The sequence below is a fragment of the Gopherus evgoodei genome, unplaced genomic scaffold (assembly GCF_007399415.2).
Source record: "Gopherus evgoodei ecotype Sinaloan lineage unplaced genomic scaffold, rGopEvg1_v1.p scaffold_35_arrow_ctg1, whole genome shotgun sequence".
Classification (NCBI taxonomy): Eukaryota; Metazoa; Chordata; order Testudines; family Testudinidae; genus Gopherus; species Gopherus evgoodei.
Window position 1 is genome coordinate 4,861,832 of NW_022060027.1, and position 19,490 is coordinate 4,881,321.

Genomic DNA, 19,490 nt, shown 5'->3' on the forward strand with positions numbered 1-19,490 from the left:
ATGCCGGGTCCCCAGGTCTCAGCCCTGCCGTGCCCACCCCTGGCACTACGGGCTCCACGCCGGGTCCCTGTGTCTCAGCCCTGCCGCGCCCACCCGCGGCACTACGGGCCCCACGCCGGGTCCCCGGGTCCCAGCCCTGCCGTGCCCACCCCCGGCACTACGGTCCCCACGCCGGGTCCCCGGGTCCCAGCCCTGCCGTGCCCACCCCCGGCACTACGGGCCCCACGCTGGGTCCCCGCGTCCCAGCCGTGCCGTGCCCACCCCCGGCACTACGGGCCCCACGCCGGGTCCCCGCGTCCCAGCCGTGCCGTGCCCACCCCTGCCACTACGGGCCCCACGCCGGGTCCCCGCGTCCCAGCCGTGCCGTGCCCACCCCTGCCACTACGGGCCCCACACCAGGTCCCCGCGTCTCAGCCCTGCCGTGCCCACCCCTGGCACTACGGGCCCCACGCCGGGTCCCCGCGTCCCAGCCGTGCCGTGCGCACCCCTGGCACTACGGGCCCCACGCCGGGTCTCCGCGTCCCAGCCGTGCCGTGCCCACCCCTGGCACTACGGGCCCCACGCCGGGTCCCCGCGTCCCAGCTGTGCCGTGCCCACCCCTGGCACTACGGGCCCCACGCCGGGTCCCCGCGTCCCAGCCGTGCCGTGCCCACCCCTGGCACTATGGGCCCCACGCCGGATCCCCGCGTCCCAGCTGTGCCGTGCCCACCCCTGGCACTACGGGCCCCACGCCAGGTCCCCGCGTCCCAGCCGTGCCGTGCCCACCCCTGGCAGTAGAGACCCAGCCTGAGGCCTGCAGGTGCTCGGGGCCCGTGCCGGCTTCTGCTGACTCATCTGCACCCATGACTGGCCGCGCACGCCGGGCCGCGGCTCGCCCAGACCGGCTGGTGTTTGCTTGCGTGTGTCATCGGGGGGGTCAGCTTCACTGGGACTCTGCCTGATCCGGGCGGGCGCGGGGCCAGGGCAAACATGACCCCAGCTGCCCCCCGCCCGAGCCCGGCCAAGGCCTGATGCAACTTCCCACTTGCCTGCATTGAGCCTCCAGCCCCTGCCCCGGACACCCCCGAGCCATGGGCCCCAGGCACCCCCCCAGCCCATGTCCCGAAGCCCCCCCCGAGCCAGGGGCCCCAGGGCCCCCCCAGCCCACATCCCCAGGCACCCCCCGAGCCATGGGCCCTAGGGCCCCCCCAGCCCACGTCCCCAGGCACCCCCCCAGCCCATGTCCCCAACCCCCCCCCAAGCCAGGGGCCCTAGGGTCCCCCCAACCCATGTCCCCAGGCATCCCCCCAGCCCCATGTCCCCAAGCCCCCCCCGAGCCATGGGCCCCAGGGCCCCCCTAGCCTGTGTCCCCAAGGCCCCCCAACCCATGGGCCCTAGGGTCTCCCCCAGGGACTCCCTCAGCCCATGTCCCCAAGGCACCTCACAGCCCCAGTGCCCCCCAACCCATGGGCCCTAGGTCCCCCCCTAAGCCAGGGGCCCCAGGGCCCCCCAGCCCACGTCCCCAGGCACCTGCACAGCCTGTGTCCCCAGGGCCCACCCCCTGAGCCAGAGGCCCCAAGCACCCACCCAGTCTGCATCCCCAGGGCCCCCTCCAGCCCATGTCCCCAGGGCCCCCCTAACCCATGGGCCCAGGGCCCCCCCAAGCCTGGACCCCAGGCACCCACCCAGCCCCCATTCCCAGGGCCCCCCCGAGCCAGTGGCTCCAGGGCCATCCTCCTGAGACAGGGCCCCCAGGGCCCCCCCAGCATGTGGCCCCAGCCCCCTTCCCCCTCCGCTTAGTCCCCAGCTCCCCCCCCCCCGCCCCCGCCCAGCTCTGGGAATGATGACTTGCAATTTCTATCTCATCCAAAAGGAATGTGCTGTCACGTGCCCTGCAGCTGGAGGGGGGGGGCGCAGGGGCTGTTTATAGGGGACCCCAGCACTGAGAAACAAAGGCCTGGAGCCAGGACTCCTGGATTCTCTCCTGGCTCAGGGAGGGGGATCTAGTGGTTAAAGTGGGGGTGCTGGGGGCCAGGACTCCTGGGTTCTCGCCTGGCTCTGGGAGCAGAGTTGGGTCTAGTGGGTAGAGCAGGGGGCTGGGAGCCAGGACTCCTGGGTTCTCTTCTGGCTGCCACCATGCCCATCTCATGAGGAAACCAGCCACCCCCCATGACGACACCCTCCATCCATCTCAGATATCCGCTCCCCCCACACATCACGTTCCAGGATGCGCTTCCGATCCCCCGCATCCGAGCCTGCGTCAGGCCAGGGCGGGGTACGGCTGGTGGGGGTGAGGGGGTGATGGATGACTTGGCCCGGCCCTCCCCCTACACCAGGTGGCTCCTATCTAAATATTTACACCCTTCCTGCCCCCGATTGGGGCTGATGCTGCGGGGGGGAGAGGCAGCTGACCCTGGCCCCAGAACAGCAGGGCCAAGGGGGTGATGTAATGGGGCGCTGGGGGCACAGGGAACCAAGAAAGAAATGGAAAATACCCATCAGGAAAAAGCGAGAAGGAAACGGTGACAAACTCAAGAGAACGAACGAAAAGCTAGAAAAAAAACAAATGAAAAAGTGGGAAGAACAAATAAAAAGTGACGAAGAATTTGTGCAACGCTAGACGAGCAGCAGGCAACCTATGTCACAGGTGCCGAAGGCGGCACGTGAGCTGATTCTCAGTGGCACTCACGCTGCCCGAGTCCTGGCCACCGCTCTGGGGGGCTCGGCATTTTAATTTCATTTTAAATGAAGCTTTTTAAACATTTTTAAAAACCTGATTTACTTTCCATACAACAATAGTTTAGTTCTATATTATAGACTTCTAGAAAGAGACCTTCTGAAAACGTTCAAATGTATGACCGGCACGCGAAACCTTAAATCAGAGGGAAAAACTGAAGACTCGGCCCAGCACTTCTGAAAGTTTGCCGACCCCTGCACTAGACAGAACCAGAGAACTGAAAAACTGGGAGTAATGAATGAAAAACTGGGAATAATTTGTGAAAAAACAGAAAGAACCAGAGCCTGAATAAAAGACGAGAAAAAAATGAATGAAAAACTGGGAAGAACGAATAAAGAGCTAGAAAGAATTTGTGAAACGCTACGAAAAGCCAGAGACCAAATAAAAAACGAGGAAAAACAAATGAAAAACTAGGGTGATCAAGGGAATGAATAAGAAACTTGGAAGAAAAAAGAACGAGAGCGAACGAATAAAGAAACTGGAAGAACCCGCGAAGCGCTAGAAAGAGCCAGAGACCGAATGAAAACCTCGACTGAACCCGAGAACAAAATGACAAACTAGGAACAATGAACCCCAGGAAGAACGAATGGAGACAAAGGCAGAAAGAGACATTTGAAAGGTGAATGAAGGAAAGCGACAGGCAGGGGAGGATCCCGGCCCGAAGAAATAAGAGAGACAAGACAAAAGAAAAGCTGGAGGAGGGGGCCTGTGCAGTGCCTGGTGCGACGGGGTCCTGATCTCAGTTGGGGGTGGGCGGGTGTGCAGCACCTGGCACGACAGGGGCTCTGATCTCAGTCCCGGGCGGAGGCAGTTTCTGTGCAGCACCTGGCGCGACGGGGTCCTGATCTCAGTCGGGGGTGAGGTCTGTGCAGCGCCCAGCATGACGGGGCCCTGATCTCAGTCCGGGGTGAGGTCTGTGCAGCGCCCAGCACAACGGGGCCCTGATCTCAGTCGGGGATGGGTGGGGTCTGTGTAGCGCCCAGCACGACGGGGCCCTGATCTCAGTCGGGGGGAGGAGGGGGATGACTCCTGTAGCACCCGCTGTTCCCCATCCCCCAACACAGACTCTGGACCCAGCCGGTTGGTTTCACTGGTTTAATAGAAAAGCTTTTTGGGTCAGTGCCCGGCATTTCGCTCCCCTGCGGGCAGCAGGGGGGTGCCCGTCGGCCTGGCACCAGGGACCCGGCCCGGCCTGAGAGCCCGGGGGAGCCCAGAACGGGTGCAGCGGAGGCGGGTTAGCTCGGGCGGTCTCAGCCCACCCTCCGGCAGCTCCGCGCCCCGTGGCGTGTGTGTGGGATTCGCATGATGGGATAGTTTACCCAGAAGGCATCGCAACTGGTCGATCCGGTCTCCCACAATGCACTGCTCCCGGGCACCCCGCAGTGGCTCGGCTACGCTGGTGCTGGCGGGGTGGGGTGACCCCGTCCCGATCCGGAGGGGATGGGGGCACAGGGGATGCGGGCACCCGGCAGAGGGGAATCCCGGAGGGGGAGGGGATGCGGGGCACTGGGCAGAGGGATGGACAGGGGCACAGGGGAGAGCGGAGTCGGGGTGCAGGGGATGCGGGCACCAGGAATCCTGGAGTGGGAGGGGAGGGGGGGCACCGGGCAGAGGGGATCCCAAGGGGGCACCGGGCAGAAGGGAATCTCGGGGGGTACTCTCTCTATATTGCACTTTGGAAGCAGGGGGCTGCCCCATGCATCGAAGGGGGGGCCAGGCGGCTGCGATCTTTGGGCGGCTGGTTCCTCCCGGGGAGGGGTTGGTTCTGCCCCAGGGGAGCTGGGTCAGTCAGGGGGTAGCCAGGATGGGGGCCATGGGCTGAGTGGGGGGTAGGGGAGGGGTGGGCTGGATGGGTAACACAAGGGCCATCTGGGGGTTGCTTTGGGGGAGTGTTAAAGCCAAAGCCCGCCCAAAAAAGGGGGGCAGGGTCCGGTCTGGCTCAGACAGGCAGCACCCAGTCGCTGGGCACACGGCCATACTGCAAAGAGACAGACGGGGGTGGGGGGGTTAGAGCAGGCGGGAGCCAGTGCCCCCCAGAGGGGACAGGCCCCGCGCCCCATTCCCTGCCCCCCGAGCCAGCCAGTCCCTGCCCTGGGGCCGGGGGGAGCCGGCGCCCCCTAGAGGGGACAGGCCCCGAGCCCCATTCCCTGCCCCCCTGAGCCAGCCAGTCCCTGCCCTGGGGCCAGAGGGAGCCGGCGCCCCCTAGAGGGGACAGGCCCCGCACCCCATTCCCTGCCCTGGGGCCGGATGTTTTCCATACACCTAAAAAGCCACCCCAGGGCTCTGACCCCCTCCCCACTGCCCCCCCAGCAATGTTCCTCCCCCCACCCCCAGCACTAACCCCCCCCCCCACGCTGGTACCTGGATGTCCGTCAGCTCCTTCAGGAACCGCTTGGTCAGGTCGGGGCCGTTCTCCATGGTGGGGATGGGATAGTTCTGGAAGATGAGACCCCATCGGACCTGGCTCCCTCCAGCCCGGTCCCCCCCACCTCCTATCCGATCCCGCTCCCCCCAGGCCATTCCCCCCCCGCATCAGATCCAGCTCCCCACAGCCCAGTTCCCATCGAATCCGGTTCCCCCAGCCCCCCATCAGATCCGGCCCCCCCGCCTCCATTGGACCTGGCTTCCCCTAGCCTGTTCCCCCCACACACATGGGATCCGGCTGCCCCTAGCCCAGTCCCCCCCACGTCGGATCCAGCGCCCCCAAGCACGTTCTCCCCCCCGCATCGGATCTGGCTCTCCCAGCCTGGACCCCCTCATCAGACCCGGCTCCCCCAGCCCAGTGCCCCTGCATCAGACCCGGCTCCCCCAGCCTGGGCCCCCCCATCAGACCCGGCTCCCCCCAGCCCAGTGCCCCCTCATCAGACCCAGCTCCCCCAGCCCAGTGCCCCCCCATCAGACCCGGCTCCCCCCAGCCTGGGCCCCCCTGGCTCCCCCTGGCACACCTGTCACCCCGGCATCCCACCTTGCCCTGGTACAGGACGTGGCTCACGGGCGAGACGACGCAGGCTGTGCCCGAGCCGAACACCTCCCGGACCCGCTTCTCCCGCAGCCCCCGGAGGAGGTCGGCCATGGTGATGCTGCGCTCCGACACCTTGAACTCGCCCTGCGGGGGACGGGAGGGTCAGGGGCACGGAGGCAGCGTCCCCTGGTGCCTGGCGGGGGAGATGGGGCAAGGCCGGGGGGGGCCAGGGGTCAAAGCCCCCTGGTGCCTGGTGGGGGAGATGGGGCAAGGCCGGGGGGGGCCAAAGGACAAAGCCCCCTAATGCCTGGTGGGGGAGATGGGGCAAGGCCGGGGGGGCAGGGGACAAAGCTCCCTGGTGCCTGGTGGGGGAGATGGGGCAGGGCCGGGGGGGCCAGGGGACAAAGCCCCCTGGTGCCTGGCGGGGGAGATGGGGCAAGGCCGGGGGGGCCAGGTGACAAAGCCCCCTGATGCCTGGTGGGGGAGATGGGGCAGGGCCGGGGGGGGCAGGGGACAAAGCCCCCTGGTGCCTGGTGGGAGAGATGGGGCAGGGCCGGGGTTAGGGGGGCAGGGGATGAAGGCAGCACCCACTGGTGCCAGGCAGGGGAGCTGGGGTCACCCCCAGGAGCAAACTGACCAGCTCCCCCCGGGGCAGGGGCAGAATTAAACCCCACTACGCTGAAGGCGCCCAAGGGGTCGCCCAGGCCCCCCAAACCCTCGCCCCGCCCTGGCAGGGGTCTGCCCAAGTGCAGGTTCCCCATCCACCCCCTCACTCTGCTCCGGCCCCCAAGCTACTCACGGGCCCCCCTTGGCCACAAACCGGCCCCTCAGATTTTCCCAGCTTCCCCCTCCTCCACCCCCCCCAATGCCCCAGATTGTAGTGGCCAAAGACTGGCCCCCCTGGGAATCACTGGGGTAGAGCTTGTGGGGGGGGCTCAGCGATCCCCAGGGGCCCGGGCCTGTCGCGCCCCCGACTCCTAGTTGATGCGGGAGCCCCCCCGTCCCCAGTCTGCAGGTGGGAGAAAGGAGAAGCCCCCCTCCGCCCCAGATCTGCCCCCCCACGCACCCACTTGCGTGCCAAGTCCAGCAGGCTCTGCCGGGTCACCCCGGGCAGGATGATGCCGTTCAGTGGGGGGGTCACCAGCTCAAGTTCTGGAAAAGAAAAACCCCGTCACACGCACCCCTATCTCGGGCCGGGCCAGCGCCAGGATGCAGCCCCTCTGGGGTGGGGGGGCTAGGTACATGGGGACCCCTCACCCTGCACCAGGACACAGCGCCTCTGGGGGGGGGCTGGGTACACGGGGACCCCTCGCCCAGGGTTGGGATGTGTCTGAATCTGGGGTGGGGGGCAGGGCACACGGGGACCCCTCTAGGGCAGGCATGGGGGATGAGTATATGGGGACCCCCCGGGACGGGACATGGAGTGGGGCATTCGGGGACCCCTGTGGTACAGGATGTGAGGGATGGGTATAGGGGCCCCCCAGGATGGAGGCTGGTTATAGGGGGACCCCCGAGGTGGAGCCAGGCACTAGGGACCTTCCCTGCGATGGGGAGCAGGGCACTCCGGACCTCCATGGCTGGAGGATGGGCATAGAGGGACCCCCTTGGGATGGGGCGCAAGGCAGTCGAAGACCCCTCAGGGGGATGGGTATAGATGGACTCCCTGGGACGGGACAGGGGTACAGGGACCCCCTGGGGCAGGGGAGAGGTACGGGGGGACCCCCCTGGGATGGGACGCAGGGCACTTGGGGACACCCTTCCCAGGGTGGGAAAGGGGATGGGGCACAGGGCACTTGGGGACCCCCCCACGGTGGGAGAGGGGTACAGGGACCCCCAGGATGGGGGGGATGGGGCCCGGGGCACTCGGGGACCCCCCGGGTTGGGGCAGGAGGCTCCAGCTCTCACCGCCCTGCAGGTCCGTCCAGAAGAGGAAGATGTTCATGGTGCCGACCTCGGTGATCTGGTGATCATCCCCGTAGAGCCACAGCACCTGCTGGCACCCGGCCCGCACCGCCTCGTCCTGCACCAGGATGGTGGGGGCGTAGTTCCTGGGGACGCAGGGGGCGGCACCCTCAGAGAGGGGGGCACGGCGGGGGAGGGGAGGGCAGCGCCTCCTAGTGGCAGGTGGGGAGAGACGAGGCAGGGCTGGGGGGGAAAAGGGCCCCCTAGTGGCTAGTGGGGGGATGGGGGCAGTGCCCCCTAGTGGCTAGTGGGGGGAGGGGGATACAGCCAGAGCAGAGGGTAGCACCCCCTAGTGGCAGGCAGGGGCAAACAAGGCAGAACCAGGGCATAGAGAGGGAGGGCAGCGCCCCCTAGTGGCAGATGGGGGGAGGGGGACACGGCTGGGGGCTGGGAACAGCACCCCCTAGTGTCAGGTGGGGGCAGACGGGGCAGAGCCGGGGCATGGGGAGGGGGCAGCACCCTCTAGTGGCAGGCAGGGGGAGGGGCACACGGCCGGGGGAGGGGGCACTGCCCCCTAGCGGCAGGCGGGGGCCCGGAAGCTCATACTCACCCCCCCATCTTGCAGTCACCGACACCCCCCAGCCAGGCGCGGACGTAGCGCGGCTCGGCCAGCAGCCCCACGGCGCCCATGGGGCCAGAGGCGAAGTAGGCCCCCACTGGCGACAGGATGACGAAGAGGAGGGCGTGGCCGGGGCGGGACACCCCCAGGGACGGCTGCAGGGGGGAGCAAAACGTCAGAACCCCGGCACCCCACAGCCCCGCCCCACACCGGGGGGGGTTCTGAAGGTCAAGGAGCACGAGGCTGGGGGAGCCCAGAGTTGGGGTGCAGGGGAAGGAGCAGATTAAGGGGATACAGGCGGGATACTGATCCTGGGGTGCAGGGGGGGAGGCTGTCAGGAGACGGATATGGGGGCATGTGCGGGAGAAAGGTCTAGGGGTGCGGGGGGGGACGCATGCGGGAGACTGATCTGAGGGCGCGGCTGGGAGAGGTGGGCAGGAGATGGATCCAGGGACAGGGGGGGGATGCGGGCAGGAGACAGATATGGAGGCGCGGGGGGGGGGGGGGTGCGGGCGGGGAGATGGATCCAGGGGGCAGGAGACAGATCTGGGGGTGTGGGAGGAGGCGAGAGATGGATCTGGGGGCACGGACGGGGGGGAGGACGCGGGCAGGAGACAGATCTGGGGGTGTGGGAGGAGGCGAGAGATGGATCTGGGGGCACGGACGGGGGGGAGGACGCGGGCAGGAGACAGATCTGGGGGTGTGGGAGGAGGCGAGAGATGGATCTGGGGGCACAGACGGGGGGAGGACGCGGGCAGGAGACGGATCTCGGGGCGTGGGAGGAGGCGGGAGACGGATCCGGAGGCGCGAAGGGGGGACACGGGCGGGAGACGGATCTGGGGGCACAGGAGGAAGCAGAAGACGGGTCCGGGGGCGGACGACGACATGGGCGGGAGACAGATCCGGCGGTGCGGGGGGACACAAGGTCGGAGGCAGGCAGGACGTGGCCCCCCCAGTCAGGCCCGCGGGGGGGGGCGTGGGGGCGCCCCAGGGGCTCGGCTCCGCACCTCGGTGCCGATGTAGGTCGGCCGGATGTAGAGGCTGGCGCTGTCCGAGTGCGGCACCCAGGCCTGGTCGATGGCCACAAGCCGGCGGATACACTCCAGGAGCTGCAGCTGGTCGAAGGGCTGGGGGAGAGGGGGCAGCGCTGGAGAGAGGGGGCAGCCCCTGGGACCAGGAGAGAACCCAGGAGTCCTGTCCAATCCCCTGCACCGCTCCAACCACCAGGCCTCACTTCCCTCCCGCAACCACTGATAGAACCCAGGTGTCCTGGCTCCCAACCCTGCCCTGCTCTAACCACCAGACCTCAGGCCCCACTCCCCTCCCACAACCACTGATAGAACCCAGGTGTCCTGGCTCCCAACCCCACCCACTCTAACCACTAGACCTCACTCCCTTCCCAGAGCCTAGCAGAGAACCCAGGCGTCCTGGCTCCCAGCCCCCTCAAAGATCCCCCAGCAGGGGGCAGAGGGGATAACTGGTGGCTGGGGGCCCGGCCAGTGGGGTCCCCTGGGCCCCATGCAGGAGGCCTGGGGGGGTCACTCACCGGCAGGCTGGCGCGGGCGGCTGAGCGGGACATTCGCTCCATGTTCATCAGGGGCCGGAAGAGACGGATGCGCTGATCCTGGCCCCGGAAAGCCTTCATCCCCTCGAAGAGCTGGGGAGAGCCAGCACCGTCAGCGTGGGGCTGGGACTCGGCCCCTCGGGGCGCATCCGGGGCCCCTCGCCCAGTGTACAGGTGCGGCTGGCTCTGGGGTGGGGGGCTGGTTATCCGGGGCCCCCTCGCCCAGGCTGGGATGTGGCTGGCTCTGGGGGTGGGGGGCTGGTTATCCAGGGCCCCCTCGCCCAGGCTGGGATGCTGCTGGCTCTGGGGTGGGGGGCTGGTTATCTGGGGACCCCTAGCCCAGGCTGGGATGTGGCTGGCTCTGGGGTGGGGGGCTGGTTATCCAGGGCTCCCTTGGCCAGGCTGGGATGCGGCTGGCTCTGGGGTGGGGGGCTGGTTATCCGGGGCCCCCTTGCCCAGGCTGGGATGCGGCTGGCTCTGGGGTGGGGGGCTGGTTATCCGGGGACCCCTCGCCCAGGCTGGGATGTGGCTGGCTCTGGGGTGGGGGGCTGGTTATCCAGGGCTCCCTTGGCCAGGCTGGGATGCGGCTGGCTCTGGGGTGGGGGGCTGGTTATCCGGGGCCCCCTTGCCCAGGCTGGGATGCGGCTGGCTCTGGGGTGGGGGGCTGGTTATCCGGGGACCCCTCGCCCAGGCTGGGATGTGGCTGGCTCTGGGGTGGGGGGCTGGTTATCCAGGGCTCCCTCAGCCAGGCTGGGATGCGGCTGGCTCTGGGGTGGGGGGCTGGTTATCCGGGGCCCCCTCGCCCAGGCTGGGATGCGGCTGGCTCTGGGGTGGGAGGCTGGTTATCCAGGGCCCCCTCGCCCAGGCTGGGATGTGGCTGGCTCTGGAGTGGGGAGCTGGTTATCCAGGGCCCCCTCGCCCAGGCTGGGATGTGGCTGGCTCTGGGAGTGGGGAGCTGGTTATCCAAGGCCCCCTCGCCCAGGCTGGGATGCGGCTGGCTCTGGGGGTGGGGGGCTGGTTAACCAGGGGCCCCTCACCCAGGCTGGGATGCAGCTGGCTCTGGGGTAGGGAGCTGGTTATCCGGGACTCCCTAGCCCCGGCTGGGACGCCGCCCCCCTGGGATCGCAGGGGCCAGGAACAGTCCCCCCACACACACACCCACCTCCACGGCGTAGTGCAGGGCCGAGGAGGCCGGGTGCAGTCTCAGGTGCTGGAAGGGTTTGATGTGGGGCTGGCCCCAGCCCCGCTCCCGGTCCCACTCCACCGTCAGCATGTGGTCGGTGAAATGCTTCCCGAACTGCAGCTGCCCCACCTCCGGCTTGGGCTTCGGCTCACTGGTCAACTCCACCCGCAGGTCCGAGGCCTGGAAAAGAACCCAGGCGTCCTGGCCCCTGGCTCTAACCACGAGACCCCCCTCCCCTCCCAGAGCTGGGGGAGAGATCCCAGGAGTCCTGGCTCCCAGCCCCTGTCCTGCTCTAACTACTAGACCCCACTCCCCTCTGAGAGCCAGGGAGAGAACCCAGGTGTCCTGGCTCCCAGCCCCCACACCCTAACTAGTAGACACAGAGAACCCAGGCGTCCGGGCCGGCACTAACCTTGAAGAAGGTGCTGATGGGTCTCCAGGGGCCGAGGGGCAGCAGCCAGTCCAGGGCGGCACAGAACTGACCTGGCAACACCTGCGGGACAGAGGGATGAGTGACTGGGGGGGCAGGGGGAAGCCCCCATTTCCCGAGGGGCAGCCCGGAGAGGTCCCCCGGCCTCCTGCAGCCCAGCACCCCCTAGCGCCCCCCCGGGGCCGGCCCTTCCTGCCGGGGCGAGCGCTCCCTGCTGGACCTCCCGCAGCCTATCGCACCCCCCAGGGGCCGGCCCTGCCTGCAGGGGAGAGCGCCCCCCGCTGGACCCCCCACAGCCTAGCGCCCCCCCGGGGTCGGCCCTGCCTGTGGGGGGAGAGCGCCCCCCGCTGCACCTCCCGCGGCCCAGCGCCCCTTGCTGGACACCCCCAGGGCCAGCCCTGCCTGCGCGGGAGAGTGCCCCCCACTGGACCCCCCGCAGCCTAGCGCACCCCCAGGGCCGGCCCTGCCTGCAGGGGAGAGCGCCCCTTGCTGGACCCCCTGCAGCCCAGCGCCCCCTAGGGCCGGCCCCGGGGGATCCAGCCTCCCACCCCAGAGCCAGCTGCATCCCAGCCTGACCGAGGGGGCCCCAGATGCCCAGCCCCCCACCCCAGAGCCAGCCGCACCTGTACGCTCCTGCCTGCCGGGGGAGAGCGCCCCCTGCAGCCCAGCGTCCCCTAGGGCCCCCCTGGGGCCAGCCCTGCCTGTGGGGGGACCCCCGCTGCACCTCCCACAGCCCAGCGCCCCCTGCTGGACCCCCCCAGAGCCAGCCCTGCCTGCGGGGGACAGCGCCCCCCACTGGACCCCCCGCAGCCCAGCGCCCCCTAGGGCTGGCCCCGGGGGATCCAGCCCCCCACCCCAGAGCCAGCTGCATCCCAGCCCGACCGAGGGGGCCCCAGATGACCAGCCCCCCACCCCAGAGCCAGCCGCACCTGTACGCTCCTGCCTGCCGGGGAGAGCGCCCCCTGCAGCCCAGCGTCCCCTAGGGCCACCCTGGGGCCAGCCCTGCCTGCCGGGGGAGAACACCCCCCGCTGGACCCCCCACAGCCCAGCGCCCCCTGCTGGACCCCCCCATCGCTCTCTGTCCCCCTTTCACGCCATCTGAGCAAACGGGGTTAATGTGTAACCTGGCTCCATGCGGAGGGGGGCAAGGTTCCCGAGGAAGGATCCTGTCCCCCCCAGGCAGGGGGCACCACGGGCGCCATGCCAGGCCCCCCACAAAGGGCCCCTCATTGGGGATGCAGTTGGCCACACCAGGCGTGGGAACCTGCCCCCATCAGCAGGATCAGCCCGTCCATCCCCCCCTCCGTTCCCCCACCCACCTGGACTTCGCTCCCCGCTGGGCCGTGCTGGCCTCCAGGCAGGAGAAGCGGAGCCGAGGGCCACGCAGCAGAGACCCCGGGGCCTTCGCCCCCCAACGCACTGGGGTGCAAGCCAGCCGGACGCCTGGGTCCCCGGTAAGTTTCTCCCCTGCGGCCCCGGACGCCTGGGTTCACTGTCAGTGCCTCCACCCCCCAGACTCACAGGCCTGGGTTCCTGGTAGATTCCCCCCCTGGATTAATGGGTTTGCAGCCAACCCCCCTCCAAAAAAACCCCTCCAGCGTGTGGGTTCACAATCAATTCCTTCCCCCACCCCGGGGTTCACGACCCACCCCCCAAGCTCCTACCGCAGCATGTATGGTAAAGTGGTAAATTCCCTCCCCCCACAGCAGGGTCTGCAGCCAGCACCCCCCCCCAAAATGCTCCCCCGATCCTCCGATGCCCAGCCAGCCCCCCAACATGTAGGCTCGTAATAAATTGGTAAATTCCACCACCCGGGCGTCTGGGTGCATGATGCGGGGGGGAGGGGGGGTCTGTAGTGGGAGTGGAGCACTGGGGCTGGGGAGGGATATGGGAACATGGGGGGGTAGTTTATTTCCATGCAAGGGGGGAGAAAGGGGAGGAAAGGGATAAAGATATGAGGGGAAGGGGGCTTGGAGTCAGGACTCCTGGGTTCTCCACCCAGCTCTGGAAGGGGAGTGGGGTCTAGTGGTTAGAGGAGGGGGCTGGGAGTCAGGACTCCTGGGTTCTCCACCCAGCTCTGGAAGGGGAGTGATGTCTAGTGGTTAGAGGAGGGGGTGCTGGGAGCCAGGACTCCTGGGTTCTCTCCCCAGCTCTGGGAAAGGAGTGAGGTCTAGTGGTTAGAGCTGGGGGGGTGCTGGGAGGCAGGCCTCCTGGGTTCTCTCCGGAGCTCTGGGAAGGGAGTGAGGTCTAGTGGTTACAGCTGGGGGGGGCTGCTGGGAGGCAGGACTCCTGGGTTCTCTCCCCGGCTCTGGGAAGGGAGTGAGGTCTAGTGGTTAGAGCTGGGGGTGGTACTGGAAGCCAGGACTCCTGGGTTCTCTCCCCAGCTCAGAGAGGGGCCAGGGCCTGGAACGCACAGCTGGGGGGTCCCTGAGCTAGACAGACCCTCTCCCCAGCCAGGCACTAGGTGGCGCCACCCTCCCTGCCTCCCACCCTGCAGCTACACCTCTGCCTATTGCAATGGGACACCCCCCGACAGCCAAGCACCAACACCCCAGCCTGGCGCAAGGGGACCCCAGCCTCTGTCCTCTACAGCTGCACCCTGTCCTGCCCGGCCTGGTGCCAGGGGGAACCAGCTGTCACCCCCCCCTTTCCCTGCATGCCCCTGGGCAGGGCAAGAGTTCTGTGCCACAGCAGGCACCAGAGGCACCTCCAGGGCCTGGCTCCGTGCCAGCCCCCAGCGCATCTCCGTGGGGCAGCCAGGGGAGCGGGGCCCACAGCTGCCAACACACCCAGCCCCTGCCCCACACTTCTCCAGGGCAGCCAGGGAGTGAGGGGCACCGGCAGGGCTGGGGGCCCAGGGCTGGGCTAGCACGGGCTGCGGGTTGAGAGTGAGGGGCACCGGCAGGGCTGGGGGCCCAGGGCTGGGACAACAGGGGCTGCGGGTCAGGAGTGAGGGGCACCTGCAGGGCTGGGGGGAGCCCAGGGTTGGGCTAGCAGGGGCTGCGGGTCGGCAGTGAGGGGCACCGGCACAGCTGGGAGGAGCCCAGGGCTGGGCTAGCAGGGGCTGCGGGTCGAGAGTGAGAGGCACCGGCAGGGCTGGGCTAGCAGGGGCTGCAGGTCGGGAGTGAGGGGCACTGGCAGAGCTGGGCTAGCAGGGGCTGCGGGTCAAGAGTGAGGGGCACCAGCAGGCCTGGGCTAGCAGGGGCTGTGGGTCGAGAGTGAGGGGCACTGGCAGAGCTGGGGGGAGCCCAGGGCTGGGCTAGCGAGGGCTACGGGTCAGGAGTGAGGGGCACCGGCAGGGCTGGGGGGATCCCAGGGTTGGGCTAGCAGGGGCTGTGGGTCAGGAGTGAGGGGCACCGGCACAGCTGGGGGGAGCCCAGGACTGGGCTAGCAGGGGGCTACAGGTCGGGAGTGAGGGGCACCGGCAGGGCTGTGGGGAGCCCAGGGCTGGGCTAGCAGGGGCTGCGGGTCGGGAGTGAGGGGCACCGGCAGAGCTGGGGGGAGCCCAGGGCCGGGCTAGCGAGGGCTGCGGGTCGGGAGTGAGGGGCACCTCACTGAAACACCCAGGGGTGGCCTTATTAGCTCAGTCCAGGGGCCCACCCAGCTGCCTGGCCAGAGATTACAAGCAACGCCCCCTAGCAGCCCTTTTGGGGACGACCCACTTCCCCGTTCCCTCCTGACCTTCCCCAGCCAGAGACTCCAGCCCTGGAGCCTGAGCATGAGGCTCCGTTCACCCCTTTGTCACATGCCCGCAGCCGCCCTCGTTAGCAGCCCGCATGCCCATGGCCTCAACGAGCCCGCCTCAGCCAGCCCACGGCCAGGCCTGCTGGGGAATCCCGTATTCCCCGGACCACACGCTGATTGTAGGGGAGAGGGGGGAGATCACCAACGTGTCCAACCAGCCCATCCCCGACTCAAGGCCGGTGCACTGGGAGGTTCTGGTGCCCCTGACTCCCGACACCTGCAGCCCCCACTGACCCAGCCCTGAGCCCCCCCCCAGCTCTGCTGGTGCCCCTCACTCCCAACCCGCAGCCCCTGCTAGCCCAGCCCTAGGCCCCCCCAGCTCTGCCAGTGCCCCTCACTCCCAACCTGCAGCCCCTGCTAGCCCACCCCAGGGCCCCCCCTCTGCCCTGCCGGTGCCCCTCACTCCCGACCCGCAGCCCCTGCTAGCCCAGCCATGGGCTCCCCCCAGCCCCGACGGTGCCCCTCACTCCCGACCCGCAGCCCCTGCTAGCCCAGCTGTGGGCTCCCCACAGCCCTGCCGGTGCCTCTCACTCCCGACCCGCAGCCCCCTACGAGCCCAGTTGTACCACCCTTCCCATGGTACAGGTGGGGAAACTGAGGCACAGCAGGGTCTTGCCGGTGGCCAAGCCGAGAACTAAACCCGGCTCCCCCACCCCGCTGCTCTGTCCATGGGGTCTCGCAGCCTCGCTGCCTGCACTGCGCGGACGAGCCCGGGACAGTGAAAACGGGGTAACTCCGGGTCACTCTCCCCTGCCTGCCCCACCCTAGCGGGGGGAGGGTGGATCAGCCGCATCCGGGGTCCCTGGGCCGCACCCAGCCCCCAGGGCTCGTCTTTCCCCCGCCCCAGAAATCAGGTCCCCCCCCCCCCCCCCGACTCGTCCTCCCCCTCCGTCCTTGAAAGGCGGAAACAAAACATTCAAGGTGAGAGAGTTGCTCAGGTGAAGGGGGGAGAGCCCAGGGGGCTGCGGGTCGGGAGTGAGGGGCACCAGCAGGGCTGGGGGGGGGCTGGGCTAGCAGGGGGCTGCGGGTCGGGAGTGAGGGGCACCAGCAGGGCTGGGGGGGGGGCTGGGCTAGCAGGGGGTTGCCGGTCGGGAGTGAGGGGCACCAGCAGGGCTGGGGGGGGGGCTGGGCTAGCAGGGGGCTGCGGGTCGGGAGTGAGGGGCACCAGCAGGGCTGGGGGGGGCTGGGCTAGCAGGGGGCTGCGGGTCGGGAGTGAGGGGCACCAGCAGGGCTGGGGGGGGCTGGGCTAGCAGGGGGCTGCGGGTCGGGAGTGAGGGGCACCAGCAGGGCTGGGGGGGGCTGGGCTAGCAGGGGGCTGCGGGTCGGGAGTGAGGGGCACCAGCAGGGCTGGGGGGGCTGGGCTAGCAGGGGGTTGCCGGTCGGGAGTGAGGGGCACCAGCAGGGCGGGGGGGGGCTGGGCTAGCAGGGGGCTGCGGGTCGGGAGTGAGGGGCACCAGCAGGGCTGGGGGGGCTGGGCTAGCAGGGGGCTGCGGGTCGGGAGTGAGGGGCACCAGCAGGGCTGGGGGGGCTGGGCTAGCAGGGGGTTGCCGGTCGGGAGTGAGGGGCACCAGCAGGGCTGGGGGGGGCTGGGCTAGCAGGGGGCTGCGGGTCGGGAGTGAGGGGCACCAGCAGGGCTGGGGGGGCTGGGCTAGCAGGGGGCTGCGGGTCGGGAGTGAGGGGCACCGGCTGGGGGGTCGGGGCCCAGGCCTGGGGGCAGGGTGACCAGATGTCCCGATTTTTGGATCTTTTTCTTATCTAGGCTCCTATTACCCCCCAACCCTCCTGCTTTTTCACACTTGTGTCTGGTCCAGTCACCCAGGCGGGGGGCACGGGGCTGCAGGTCGGGAGTGAGGGGCACCGGCAGGTCAAGGGGGAGGGGTTGGGGTAGCAGGGGCTGCAGGTCGGGAGTGAGGGGCACCGGCAGGTCAAGGGGGAGGGGTTGGGGTAGCAGGGGCTGCAGGTCGGGAGTGAGGGGCACCGGCAGGGCAAGGGGGAGGGGCTGGGGTAGCAGGGGCTGCGGGTCGGGATTGAGGGGCACCGGCAGGGGAGGGGGAGGGGCGGCGGGCAGAGCTGGGGGGCCCAGGGCTGGGGGGCAGCAGGGGGTTGAGGGTCGGGGGGGGGGCTGGACTCACCCTCCCAGCGGCCCCGATCCGGGCTCGAACCCGCGGCGCTGCCATGCCCCGGTGCCGCGGGTTAATGGGACCGGCCGGGCCACGGCGGTGCATGGAAGGTTCCGCCCCCCACGGAGGGGGGGCTGAGGAGGGAAGAGATGGGGGTGGAGTGGGGCAGGGAGATGGGGGATGGGCAGTGGGGGGGTAGCTCCCCCTTCCCCGGGCTTTGCAGAGGAGCCTGGTTCCCCGCCCCTTACTTATTTTTGGGGGGCGGGGGGGCCTCCAATCACACCCGCTCCCGCCCCCCACACCCGCCGCTGTAGCCAATGGGAGGGCAACTTCCCCCCCCCAGGCATGGGGTTGGGCCCGCTCCGCCCCCTCACCCAGCCGGGCCGGTCCGCCTAGTACCGGGGCAAGGGGGAGGGGCAGGAACCGGAAGTTGGGGGGCAGGGGGCTGCTATTCCCCAGGCTGGGGGGGCAGGGAGGAGCTATTCCCCAAGTTTGGGCGCTATGCGGGATCTGGGGGGCAGGAGGCTGCTGTTCCCCAGGCTGGGGGGCAGGGAGGAGCTGGGGGTCAGGGGGTTGCTATTCTCGAGGCTGGGGGGGCAGGGGCACAGGGAGCTGCTATTCCCCACGCTGGGGGGGGGGGGCAGGGAGGAGCTATTCCCCAAGTTTGGGTGCTATGCGGTATCTGGGGGGCAGGAGGCTGCTATTCCCCAGGCTGGGGGGGCAGGGAGGAACTGGGGTGGTCAGGGGGTTGTTATTCCCCAGGCTGGAGGGGGGCAGGGAGGAGCTGTTCCCCAGGCTGGGGGGGCAGGGGGCTGCTATTCCCCAGGCTGGGGGGGCAGGGGCTGCTATTCCCCATGTTTGGGGGCTACGCAGGATCTGGGGGGCAAGGGGAGGGCAAGCTCATTGGACTCCCTGAGATTTCCCTTTCCCGGGCTAGGCCGGCCCCCTTCCCCCACAGCTGTGCCACAGCCCCCCACTCCTGTGAGGGGAGACCCCCCCGGTGACATGTAGCCCCCCCCCCAGGCAGATCAGCTGCCACCCCATGAGAAGCAGCTGCCCTGCCTAGGGGCTGGGGACATAATCAGCCACCAACTGCCCCGGGGGGCCTGTGTTAATTAACTCCCAGCCTCCTCCCCTAACGAGCGAGGGGACCCAGGCTCCCCGCGATCAGAACCTGTAATAAATTTACTGAGCGATCATCCTCCCCAGCCGGCCCGCAGGGGGCTGGAGATGCGGCCACCTCTGGGGTGGGGCGCAGGGGCTGGGGATCCAGGGACCCCATCCACAACCTGGATTTTAAAGTGGCCAGCGCCCCAGAATCCCCCTTGGCCAGCCAGTCCGAGAGTTAATTCCCCTCCACGTGTGCCCCCTCCCCAGGCTGGGTTCGTCTCGCTCTGACGTCCGGCTGCGAGGCCGGGTTTGACCTGCCCCCACCCGCCTGAGGAACCTGTGTAGAAATATTCGTTCCCCACATCAGTCCCTAAAGCCGGGCGTCAAGTCCCCCCCCAAGCTGTCACGGTTGGAACTCGTGGCCTCCCTCGCCCTCTGGCAGGTTTTCTAACCCCTCAGTCGCCCCCCCTGGCTCTTCTCCAGCCCCTCTGCCGTTTCGCCGCATCCTCCTGGAACTGCAGGCCCCAGAGCTAGGTACAGGATTCGCCCCCGGGCCAGATTCAGAGGCCGACCCACCTCTCTGCTCCCACGCAGGGATCCCCAGTTGATGCGTCCCAGGGTCCAAGTTAGTCTGACAGGCTCAATTATCCAGAACCCGAGTTGCACGGTGTTAATTATGTTCCCCTCCGTTCACTGAGTCCTGTATCAACTGCTCCCCCATCGTGCCCGGGATCGAGGTCAGGCTGACCGGCCGATAATGACCTGGGTCCTCCTGCGGCCCCCTTTTTAAATATCGGCCCAACCTTCGCTCTCGCCCCGTCTTTGGGAACTGCCCCCGGAATCCAAAACGTATTGAAAAGCAACGTTCACGGGCCCGCCCGCGCCTCGGCCGGCTCTTTTCAAACTCTTGGCTAGAGCCCTGCGTGGAGACACAATTTCTATCCGCTACAGGGCCGCGGCGCTGAGCGACACCAGCGCGGCCCGGGCCAGGAGCCGCAGCGGGGAAAGTGGCAGCAGGTCGGGCTGCCGCTCGCAGGAGCCTGGGCAGCTCCTCCGGCGCGGCCGTGCGAAGCTGACGAGGAGACACGTTTCCCCCCACACACACCAAATAAAATCAGCAGAAACAATATTTGTTTGCAA

The 19,490-nt window shown here is 68.6% G+C and overlaps 2 protein-coding genes across 3 annotated transcripts; one reads left to right on the forward strand and one right to left on the reverse strand.

The window, feature by feature from the left end:
* On the forward strand, positions 1-777 carry LOC115641687 (extensin-like). The gene has a single exon (XM_030545017.1). The coding sequence runs from the start codon at positions 1-3 to the stop codon at positions 775-777; it is 777 nt and encodes a 258-aa protein (XP_030400877.1).
* A 3,020-nt stretch (positions 778-3,797) lies between these two features.
* On the reverse strand, positions 3,798-17,461 carry BCAT2 (branched chain amino acid transaminase 2). 2 transcript variants are annotated; one of them, XM_030544870.1, is made up of 11 exons: positions 17,253-17,458; positions 11,359-11,439; positions 10,926-11,126; positions 9,746-9,856; positions 9,207-9,326; positions 8,191-8,354; positions 7,584-7,726; positions 6,745-6,830; positions 5,682-5,822; positions 5,078-5,152; positions 3,798-4,694 (listed from the first exon to the last, which is right to left on the reverse strand). In XM_030544870.1, exons 1-11 carry the CDS (start codon positions 17,343-17,345, stop codon positions 4,656-4,658), a joined length of 1,254 nt encoding a protein of 417 aa, XP_030400730.1. In that variant the 5' UTR covers positions 17,346-17,458; the 3' UTR covers positions 3,798-4,655. The 2 variants fall into 2 exon arrangements, with proteins under 2 accessions (XP_030400730.1, XP_030400731.1); XM_030544871.1 differs by lacking the exon at positions 10,926-11,126 and having other exon boundaries at positions 17,253-17,461.
* Between the last annotated feature and the right edge of the window lie 2,029 nt (positions 17,462-19,490).